This window comes from Urocitellus parryii, chromosome 7, assembly GCF_045843805.1.
Source record: "Urocitellus parryii isolate mUroPar1 chromosome 7, mUroPar1.hap1, whole genome shotgun sequence".
Classification (NCBI taxonomy): Eukaryota; Metazoa; Chordata; class Mammalia; order Rodentia; family Sciuridae; genus Urocitellus; species Urocitellus parryii.
Window position 1 is genome coordinate 69,028,834 of NC_135537.1, and position 12,112 is coordinate 69,040,945.

Sequence of the window (12,112 nt, forward strand, 5' to 3'; positions counted from 1 at the left end):
ACATGCCTATAGTCCCAGACTCTCAGGAGGCTGAGGCAGGAGGATCGCTTGAGCCCAGGATTTTGAGGCAAGTCTGAGCAACACAGCGAAACCCTATCTCAAAACAATAAGCACATTCACCTGTAAGACTGTATTTAACTTTTGTAGTTGATCTGTAAATTAGGGGCTTCCAGGCCCCAAAGGTTCAGCTACCTTCTTGATCTTGTCATTGTCCCTTTCCTGCTCTGCGCCACGCAGCCACATGGATCAAAGGCAGTAATCAGTCGAGAGTCTTACTTTAAAAGCCTCTGCTGGACCTCTTCCCAGGCACTGACCCGGCTCTCATCCATGTACATCCGGAAGAGAATGCGCAGCCCACAGGCCAGGCTGCTTGTCTCCTGCTTAAGAAGGTTGGGCTTGGACTTGCCTTTGAAGCCTGCAGAAAGGGAATGTTTCCAGGATTAGACTGGAAAGGTATCTTACTTAAAAGCAAACAGCCCGTTGGGAGGCAAATTCTCTGTGCATTCAACTGTTGGCATCAGATGTCTATAAAGCAGGACTGCCCTGAACCACAGCCCTGTGCCCTTATAGAGCTGATATAAGATTTAAAACAACTTGTGGCCCGGGAAAGTGGAACCCTTCAAATGAATACATCTGAAACCTGCAGTCAAAGCTGCAGAAGTACAATGAGGTCTGCCAGTGGAAGTGCTCCCACATGAACAGAGCACTGGGTGGGGTGGAGGAGGAAGAGGAATACTGTTTGAATACCAGAGGTGCAAAGGGTACAGTATGTGTGGAAGCCTAGTCACTTTTGCAGGAACAGTCCCAATAAAATGGTGGCAATAATGCGAAGAAAGAAGAAATTAAAAATAAGTACAATCCGTTCCTTCTGGAAGTTAGGTTATAAAAGGAAAGGATGCAAAAGGCATTTTACATTAAATAAGCAAATATAAAGCACCAAGCACTCTATTTGATGCAAAATTTGATGTTAAGTAAACATCAGCTCCCTTGTTTTTCCATATTTTGCTGTTTCTGTGTTGTTCTAATAGGTACCAAATAACTATTTCTTACATAAAAAATTAACAATGTCAATGTACTTGATAAGTTAACAAATTTAAATAAAAAGTAAGCTTTATCTAAAACAAATACACCTCCGGATCCTAGTACATTCACTTCTGTCCTGAGGTATGGCCAACTCCCAAATAAAAAGAAGTCAAGTATGTATGCCAGATTTCATGGGCAGGGTCTTCACGCATCATTTTTCTTTATAAAAGGACAGCTTTTTATTTTGCTGATGAGTATCAATAGGAAGGCCCACGTTGGATTAATAAGATGAAAGAACAATCAGTCAAATCAGTCAGTTAAAAAGGGAAGAGGCTAAACACAAGGGAAATGAATCTACCCAGGTAGTTATTTGGTTTACTGTTGACTAGAAAGAACCAATTACATGACTATTATTAACAGACCTGAAGTGAACAATCTGTGAGTCCGGATAGTGCACACACCTCCAGAATATCCTTTCACAGTGAACAGGACCATGTGGGACCTGAGCAACTTACCTGCTTTCCACAGAGCAGTTCTCTGTTCATTGTTGGAATTGAATGCTTTTGCAAATCTATGTGACTCTAATAAGCAGTCTAGTAGTTTAAAAAGTTGCTGTGATGTTAAAAAGCGGTACATTCCTTGGTCTTGGGTATCAACTCGAACATCGAAGTCCACTGCATCTCTCTTTGAAAAACAAACCACCACAGCACAGTCATCACAATTTTAGTAAATTTAACACTGAATATCCTCCCTCAAAAACCTGTTCTATGTTAGAAGAAAAAAGGGAACTGTCCACCTTCTGTTACGCATCCTGATCAACAAGCACCCCTCCAGGCCCTATGGTCACTGGTCACTATGCCTATTTCCAGTCCTTAGGGTTCTCCCTTCTCTTTTCAACCACAAACTTCAACAAACTCCTACTGCAATATACCAACCTTCTGGTATCTGGATCCCACACGTTTTGCCCTCTCTGTTTACCATGAGTAGACTCTGGATGGTGCCTTCTCTACACAAGGTACCATCCCCAGTCACTCAGAAATACTGCTGTAGCAAACCCCCACTCCACACCTGCCACCACTCAGGTTTTCTCTCCACTGGAAAACTCTCATTGTATATAACACATATTGCCATACTGCCCAACAATGCAACCCTCTCTTGACCTCTCATGCTTCCTTCTCCAGCTACCACCCCATTTCTCTCTGTAGCATCTTCACAGCAAAACTCCTGGACACAGTTAACAATGCTTGCTGTCTCCAATGCTCTCCTTTTGTACATATTTCAATCACTCTTTTGTCTTCAGTGTAAAACACTGACACACTGTCAAGGTCACCACATCCTCCAAATTTATAGAGAGCAATTCTCAGGTGTAATATTATTTGACTTGTCCAGAGCATCAGATCACATCCTTCTGAAAACTTCTTTATTCGACTTCAAGTATGACACTGACAGTTAACTTTCCCCAATTCCCTGATTCTCATTCTTAGTCCCTAACCCTCCTCCCTGCTATAGCCATTCAATGCCTTGTGATATCAACCACTCTTGAGGTTTACAGTGACGTCTCTGTGACGAAGGTCCTCCAAATTAAATTCCTAGTCTGGCCTCTGCTTTGAAGCCCAGGCCAGTAACACTAACCTCCTTACTCCTACACATAAAGTGGCTTTGTTAGGGTCCTTACCTGGGCTGCAGCTAAGTTTTCCGCATCTTCCTTCTTACTTGTGGCTGGGAAGAACACAATGTTGTCGATGGTCTGGATAAGTTCCAGCTGCACAACACATTTAATCAACAGGGCAGCAAACAATTTTTGTTCTGGAAATTCTGTGAGGAAACCCCCCCCAATGCACATGCAAACAAAACATTATTTTGAATCCTTTATAATTTCTATGACATTACAATGCTAAGGAAACATTTAATATATATGCAGGTAACCTGCACATATCACACTGAAAAGGACATACTGCTTTAGTACATAGGCATTAATGTTTAATCAATATCTAGATACATCTTAGAAAAGTAAAAGTTTAAATAAACAAAAATACCCTACATGATTTAGGATAGTGAATATGGTCAAGCTGGTTCTACCACCAATTTTGAAATAACATTCAGGATATTCTTGAAATAAATGTAACAAATGGATAAAAACATAAAAATGTAAATAGCATTTACTACAAACCCAAGTCTCACCTTTGAAAATAGTAATATACAAACTTGGACCATAAAAAAAACAATAGGAACCAGATCTATATGAGATAGGAAGTAGGACATCCAAGGATTTTGATCAAACTATGCGTAAGTTTAGCCATAGAATATTTCATTTGAGTTTAGGTTAGGAGTTGTGGCTACACCTGTCTTATTTTCAAATGGATCCAGCAGTAAAGAAGTTATAAAAAGTTATGCCAAGTACATTACTACAAAAATAACCAAGTAAAGAAAGCTTGGGAGGCTGAGGCAGGAGGATTGTGAATTCAAAGCCAGCTTCAGCAAAAGCAAGGCAGTAAATAACTTGGCGAGACCCTGTCTCTAAATGACTTCTTTTCTTTTTCCTTGGCTGTAACACAAGTTACATTCCTCTATGCTGAACAAATTTGCTCTACAGGGCAGTTCTGACAACCCCCAACCTTAAGGACAATTTCATTAGAAGAATGTTCCATTTCACTGACCATGCAGATACAGAAACATGAGGTTAGGCAAGAAAATTTGGCTACCATGCAGCTGTGTATGGCAACACCGCCTAGTGGCCCTAGTGAGGGCAGAAAGACCCAGACAACAAGACCACACCTCTATCCTAAAGTCTCAGGGCAGCTACCTAAGAGGGACAGCAGGTCAATCAGTTTCAAAGTAATGGTTCCAGCTCTGGATAACTTAAAAATCTCTCAGTTTCTTTCTACCATAAAAGGTATTACTACAAATTCTCTTTTTCTAAAAGTAATTTAAATTTATTCTTAAAATAAATTTAAATTTAGGGGCTGGGGTTGTGGCTCAGTGGTAGCGCACTTGCCTACCATGCGTGAGGCACTGGGTTCGATTCTCAGCACCACATACAAATAAATAAAACAAAGGTCCATCAATAATTAAAAGATATTTTTTAAAAAAGTTAAAAGAAATAAATTTAAATTTAAAATAAATCCATTCTTATTGAGGTCATTAAAAAAAGGTCCCTTTCCAGATATTTTTCAGGAAGAATGTTCAATTTAACATTTTTACTGCTAGATCTCAAGTTAAAAAGAAAATTATAACAAAGGAACCCACAGGTCTACAAGGTTAGCTCTTCCTAAAGTATAGTCTTCATCTTCCTCTACTACAGTCACAACTGACAAGGTGCACTCGCTTCCTTCATGTGTGTCATAAAAGCACCTCAGTCCCTGGGACAAACTCCTAGTATTACTTGACTCCAGAGAGGACTTAGCAGCAGGCAGATGTCTAAGGAGATGTGTCATCTTTAGTTCCAACGTGTGCTGCTGGTGGATGTTAAGAGGTTTCAGCAGCACCCAAGCATCTAGGTGCTCCTAGCAACTGAGTTTGACAGATAAGGCTGCGCTGTGACTGAACAGGGAAGCTGCCTTGCCACACTTTGTGGCAACTTTTGAAAACTGACAGAGATCCTAACTATAGTCCACCAGCAGGGACCAGAAGCAGGTCTGCGGACAATATCTATTTGGACAAATTCTATTCATAATAAGGCTTGACAGAGCCAAGGTTATATCATATGACTATTTCACTGGGTCACCACAGGAGAGAAAACAAACCAAAGTAGATTTTAACTACATGGGACTGCAGGTACAGAATCAAGACTAGATAGAGCAATGGTGTTTTCTGAAGGTATGTAGAAAAAAATGAGGCAGTTGCCTTTCAGACAGTTGAAGTACTATGCTGCCATTCTCATCAGACAGAGAAACACCCCCTGTAAAAAAAGATGCCACGGGCTATAGGAAACAGTTTGATGGTTATTCACAAAGTCAAACAGAGAATGACCCAGTAATTCTACTCTTCATCTGCAGAAGAACTGAAAACAGGTACTTAAGCATTATTTGTACATGAATGTTCACAGGACTATTCACAATACGAAGGTGAAACAAACTCAACATCTATCAGTGGATGAATGCACAGCCAAATATGGTACCTACATATATACACATATATAGTGGATTATTATTCAGCAATAAAAAGCAATATGTTAGTGATCCATCGTACAATAAAATGAATCTTAAAAACATAATGCTAAGTGAAAAAAGCCAGATACAAAAGGTCAAACATTGTAGAATTCCATTTATATGAAACGTACAGAACAGCCAAACCATAAATGAAAGCAGAAAGGTAATTGCCAGGGGGTAGGGAAGAGGAGACTAGGGAATGGTTGTACAATGGTCACGGAGTGTCTTTTTTGAGATGAAAAAGTGTTTGAGAACTAGACAGAGGTCACTGTTGCACAACATACTAAATGTACTAAATGTCAATAAATTGTTTAAAATAGTTGCTGTTTTGTGAATTTAACCTCAATTTTAAAAAAGCACTTAAAGCTGTCCTGTTCTTTTCTAAGGAGATGGCAGTCTTCCCCAGGGGTTATTTTCCTGCAGCAAATGAAACTGAACCAATTTAGTAAAAGTGAAGGAGATTCCCCTTTTTTGGGAAAAGGTGAGAGGACTAAAGGTGGCCCTTGGCTTCCTATGTAGATCTGTGGAATGGGCAACAGTGTGGCAAGACTTTGATCCTTAGAGGTGGGTGTTCTTGCCTAGAGAGCAGGGGTCCTTTATTAAGTGCCCTGACAGATGGGTAGAAGGCAGCAATGTTGGACCCTATCTGTACAGATAGAAAATGGAGCTGACATATGGAGAGGATGCAGAAGGAAAACCCATGTTCTCAATATAAACATTAGCCAAATGCATTGCTAAAATGCAGAAAAAGTTGATATTGCAAAAGTGTTAGTCTGGTTCTTGGATAAAAGAATTTATCTGTCAGTGATGTATGTCCAAGTCGGGGTAGGTACAGTAAAGAAGTGGCTACATAATCAATTATAGCATATGCTTATTAATGTTAAAGTAAAATTTAAAAGTTATCCCTTAGCTACATAAAGACACAACTTATTTTTACTAAGAGAAATAACTCACTTGCTGTAGATTTAATTTTGCTGACTTCTTCATTCACAGTAGTGACAGAAACCAATGATGCTTGCTGTCTATTATCTGCAGATCTTGGCTGAATAGAATCATGTATATCTACAGATTTCTGTGATATTGTATCCTAATAAATAAAAAAAATCAATGTTAAGCACACTGAAAGGATGAAAATATTTCTTATTACACCATTCTAAAAAATTATACTGTGTGTGTGTGTGTGTGTGTGTGTATATATATATATATATATATATATATATATATAATTATTATTTTACAGTGATGGAGTATTATTTTTTACCTCTAATTTTAAAAAGTACTCCAAAATGCACAGCAAGAAAATTCACCTAAGAATTAAAGTTAAAAAAAAAAAAGTATCACTGTTTATTGGCAAAATTTTAGTAGTATAGAGAAGAATACAAGGAAGAAAGGGTAAAAGAAAAAGTGAGTATCAGAAATGGTGGTAGCAGCAGCAATTAGCAGCTCAGGAGACCAGAAGGTGAGAAAGTGCTATAGCATTTGGAGAAGTCTGTGAGCCAGATTTGGAAGCACCCTGTGTCACCATTTTGGATCCTGGACCAGGCAGACACAGTGTGGCTTTACCCACATTACCGGATTTAATCCTCACTAGGAGCCTTACTGTGCCCAGAGGGTGAGTGACTTGCTGAAGGGCACAGAACTAGACCCATGAGGAGTCAAGATTTTGTTTGGACAGAATCAAAGCCTACACTACAAATTCTATATAGTAGCAGGAGCAAATAAAACATGAGTGCAATTTCATTTTGGGCTTGAAACAGATGTCCTAAGAAGTGGTGGGATCTGTGATGAATAAGTAGCTTCACTAGATCAGCCATGGAACAATGTGGGCCCTGTATACCAGTTGTCATAGTTCCCAAGAAAAATTCATCAGAATGTTATTTTTCTGTGAAATCTAAGTTTCAATTGTTGACAATTTCTTAGAAAATTTAAAAGCTGTGGGGAACAAGTCAATGGGTATTACTTTGCTATATTATGGTCTCCTGGGCTTAACATTCAAGGGCATTAGTAGAAATTTGAATAAGGCCTTTTGTTTCAGTGATTAATAATTACACTGTGGTTGTGTAAGACATCTTTTTTCCCCCCTTAAGAAAAAAAAAAAACAACTAAAATGGTTTCAGCATTTTTTAGGAGGCATCATATTTGTAAATTACTTCCAAAGAATTTAGTAAAATGTGGGGAATGAAAATAAAAAAGGATGAAATGATAAAAAGCAACTGAGTTAAAATGATAACATATGGAAAAACTTGGTGGAATGATTAGTTTTGTCAGCTTGGCTAGGATGTAGTACCAATGTCCTATATACTTACCTCAGCCAAATACCTAAGCCAAATAATTAAATTAACACTAATTCAAGGATTGTTCTGAAGATATTTTATAGATATGGTTAATATTCATAGTTAATTTAAGTAAAGGAGCTTATTTCTCAATTATCTAGAAGGGCCTCATTTTAAGGTGTAAACTAAGATTTTCTTGAATAAGAAAAAATCCTGCCTGTGAACAGCAGCTTCAAATCCTGTTTAGTTTCCAACCTGCTGACCTGTCCCATAAATTCCTTCCCACTTCACATTGTTTCTCTGGTAGAATGAAAAAGATTCTGATATCATGCAGTGGGGAGCTGCTGTAACAAATATGTAATAATGGGGAAATGGCTTTGGATTGGATAATGGGGAAGGCTCAAAGAGTTCTGAGGAATTTAACAGAAAACGCAGAGACTGCCTTGAAGATACTGCTGGTAGAAATACAGATATTAAAGGCAATTCTAACAAAGACTTAGAAGGAAAAGAAATGCACAGTAGAGAAAATTTCTTCTATCTTTGAATATACATGGTCAAGAACAGGATATTTATAGAAATATATAAGTTAATAGGTGCTTCTGAAGAGGTAACAGAAGGAAATCAGGAACATGTTATTGGAAGCTGATGGAAAGGTGACCCTTGCTATAAAGTGCCAGAAAATTTGGCTGAATTGTGTTGTACTGCAGGGCTTGGAAAGCAAAATTTATAAGTGATCAGGATGACCAGATAAAGATATTTAACTGAGGAAATTTCTAAGTAGTGCTAAAGGTATGGCCTTATTTTCCCTTGCTGCTTTGAAGTAAAATGCAACAAGAAAGAGATAAGCTGAGTAAAGAACTGTTAAGCAAAAAGGTACTAGCACCTATAGTTTGGGAAGATCTCTCAGCCTATGCAGATTGTAAAGATACCATAATTAGGAAATGCACTGTTAGGACAGCATGCTTTGAAGAGAAGGCCAACCAATGATATGGATAAACCAGTAATATGGTTGGACAACTTTCTGTTGGCAAGATTAAGTATGTGACTAACAGGTCCAAATGAACATCAGAACTGAAGCCAGAAACAAAATACATGGTTATCCAGGAAAATAAAAAAAAAAATCTCTGGATAATCTGTTTAAAAGAATGGATGCTCTTTATATACACAGGAGACCCATGAAGATTTTGAGAAAGATATACAGGTAGAAATAAAACCAGTCTAGACTGAAATAAATAGAAATGGATGAAATAAAATTGCCAGACTTCTAGGATTACATCAGGAAATGGGATGACAGAACTACTTGGCTAAAAATATGTACTAACTGAAAGAAAAAGAAGGAATGGTTCAGTGAGGAGAGCTGCAGACCCAGAGGAAAGAGCCATGAGAAATGCCAAGGAAGGATGAGCAACCACAGGAGTTAAAAAGAGGCAAAGAGTATTCCTTTTTAGTCTTCAGAGGGAATGTGGAAGCCCTGCTGATTCCTGATTGTGGACCTTTGGCCATTAGAACTTAAGCAACCAAGTTTGTGGTAATTTGTTACAGCAGCCCTAGAAAGCCAATACACTGGATAAAGGGTATACTGAAAATTCTTGTACTGTTGTTTCTGCAACTTTTCTGTAAGGTAAAATTTTATCCAAATACAAATGTTATATAAAATAAGACCGAATAATATCTTCTAATTGGCATGAAAATCCCTATGGAATCTGGTACCTGCCATTCATAATCCTTGAAATCATTTTACCCTATGTCCTATATTAAAAAATAATTTTAAATGCCCTCTGCTTGGCACATAGGAGTTAAACTGTAAATTTACCAACAGGAAATTTAACCTAACAGCAAATTCATCTCTCTTTCCAGAAATGAGAGAAAATAATTTCTTTTATAAATTACCCAGGTTCAGGTGTGTTGTCACAGTGGTAGGAACAAGACTAGCACACTTACATGTAGAATTTTACCCCTGATAAAAGTACTTTTACCCCTGATAAATAACTACTTACCAACTGCTTGTCACTCACAGGTGATGGAGGTGGGGGAGCAGTTTCTCCAGAAGTAGGACGCCAGGTCAGAAGCCTTTGAAAAAACAAAATCACAACAATCACTGGGAGGGTATACCACATTACACGTCCAACGTATTTTGAAAAAAACATGAATGTGTCACAAGACTATGCTGAAAAGCATCTAGTAAAAAGTTTACAGTATGTATTTCTAAAAGTAGTTAAGTAGTATCTAATTAGTAGCATCTAATATATTAGAAGGATAATCTGGTTATCAGTTTTACTATAAAATACACTTTGTGAAAAGTTCCAAGAACTATTCTGAGTATTACTTTCTTTAAATAGTTTCCAAGGCAAGATTTAAAACCTTTAAGACTTTTCAAAAAACTTTATAGAATTAAAAAAATCATAGAACTCTTCAGAGTCTATTAAAAAGTGTAAAAATACATAAATTAACATTTGGCCCAAATGAGAAACTAAGGTGCCAATCCAAAATGGAAACAAGATTAAGGGTCAAGTTCTTGTTTCTGAGGAGGAGCCTGTGAGGAATGGAGTAGAAAAGTCAGCCAACAGATCACTGCAATTCAATATAAAATGCAGTACAGATATTTTTCTATTAAGATGTTTATTAGGTGATACTTAATGTCATATATACACACACACACACCACACACACACACACACACACACACACACACATATACAGATATATGTGTATATGTAGTCCTGAAAATGTAACTTATTACAACAGATCTAATTCTTACACAAAATAATGTAGGGGCTGGAGATGTAGTTCAGTGATAAAGCTCTTGCCTCACATGCACAGGCCCTATTTCAAATATATAAAAGTAAAATTGCAAATAAAAAAGAATATACAGTCCAGTTAGTTTTTGTAAAGATGTCATAGTGACAACTGCAAAGCAAGAATTCATATTACCTTTGACACAGGGTCACAGGTCATAAACTCTGACAGACATGCATTATTTGTCAGTTATTCACATTGTTCTAACAAAAAAAGTGTACCAAAACAATAAGAAAAATTACCCAAAATCTAGAAATAGGTGAAAAAAAAAATCACTGTGTGCTCTTTCAGAGTCACCCTACCTAGAGACTGCTTTTTTAGGAGTATATTTCTTCTGTTTGAAGTACTACTGATTATGATATTTACAAGGAAATTATAACACTGCAAACATATAGAATGCATTTCAAGAAGCTTAAAAATCTGGACTAATTACTAATTCTCATATATGGTTTTAAATCAGTAAATATCTGTGTGTCTACTTAATAAGATCTTTTAAAGAAAAATCTATCTGTAGATTTAAAAATGATAAATATAAAGTAAAACTACATACAGACAAGACATCTCCAAGATTGAGCTGGCCAGTAAGCTCTAATCATGAGTCCTACAAATAATCCAGGTGCTAAATAGCCAAACTCTGTCTGAATTTCCTCCACCACCACCAATAACAACTATCTCACTATAATTCAATTCCAAACATATCCCTTAAAAAAATGGTAACTTATTGTAAAACAACACAATACTCGGAAAGATTTTCTTTAGATATTAAATCTACAGTAACTGAAACATATGTTGAGGAGGGAAGCTTTCTCCCCTTGAATTAAAAATTACCACTTGGTGTGATGTGTACAAATAAAATCTTTTAAATTCAGTGGAGTCATTCCATTATGACCCAAGATTTTGGTTCATAAAAAATTCAATTCAGCTGGGTGTGGTGGCATATGCCTATAATTCCAGTAACTCTAGCAACTCAGGAGGGAGAATAGGGGGTTCAAAGCTAGCCTCAGCAAATTAGCAAGACCATGTCTCAAAACAAAAAGTAAAAAGGGCTAGGGATGTGGCTCAGTAGTTAAACGCCTCTGGATATTTTATCCCTGGTAATCCCTCCCTTAAAAAAAAAAATTCTTATATTTGTATGGTTATACAGGAATGCAATTTATTAATAAAACTGAATTCATGTAACACTGAGCATGATTACAAGGATTTTCATTATATAAATCACTAGTTACTATCATACTTAAAACACTGCTATAAGCTCATTCAATACACAAATATAAAGTTGCAATAGTTTTCTTACGCATGTGGGATTGTGGTTTTGAAGATATCCAGTGTGCAGTTACAAGTTTTATCCCAGATTTCTAGTGTAAATTTTTCACCATTCAGAATAACCACATTCTCTAAGCAGTTTGTACCAGATCGAGCTAACTGTTCATTGTCTAGAAAAGAAAAGTGAACAATTCATGTATATATTACCAAGTTCACATGTAAACACTGTGTCACACAGATGTTATAGACCTACCTTGCTGCACACACCAGTATAGCTGGGCAAAAATATCATCCAAAAGTACATCACTGAGCACTTCCAAATACTGGGTAAACACATCACAGATTGCGTAAAGTGCATGATTGCAAGTTGTTGTCATCCACTCAGCTTTCTGGGGGAGGGGGGGGAAGTCATTACATTAAGGTCATACCATTCATCAACTACGAGAATTAAGAGAAATGTGTTTGCATATTTAAAACATGATACTGTCAGCACTCCTTTCAGGTCACTTAAATTCCTTTACAACACTATACGCATCTCAATATCTGATATCTATCTATCTATCTATCTATATCTAATCTATGTATCTATGAAATAACTCTGCTAATTTC

The 12,112-nt window shown here is 37.1% G+C and overlaps 1 protein-coding gene across 3 annotated transcripts in view; it reads right to left on the bottom strand.

Moving 5' to 3' along the window:
• Arfgef1 (ARF guanine nucleotide exchange factor 1) overlaps positions 1-12,112 on the bottom strand; it is a 107,760-nt gene that overhangs the window by 3,955 nt on the left and 91,693 nt on the right. For all 3 annotated transcript variants that reach the window (XM_026407757.2, XM_026407756.2, XM_077801425.1), the window contains exons 31-37: positions 11,757-11,892; positions 11,535-11,673; positions 9,442-9,514; positions 6,126-6,258; positions 2,699-2,838; positions 1,539-1,707; positions 277-415 (exon numbers count right to left, since the gene is read on the bottom strand). In XM_026407757.2, the coding sequence (XP_026263542.2) occupies positions 277-415; positions 1,539-1,707; positions 2,699-2,838; positions 6,126-6,258; positions 9,442-9,514; positions 11,535-11,673; positions 11,757-11,892 (929 nt within the window). The remainder of the gene's footprint in view (positions 1-276; positions 416-1,538; positions 1,708-2,698; positions 2,839-6,125; positions 6,259-9,441; positions 9,515-11,534; positions 11,674-11,756; positions 11,893-12,112) is intronic.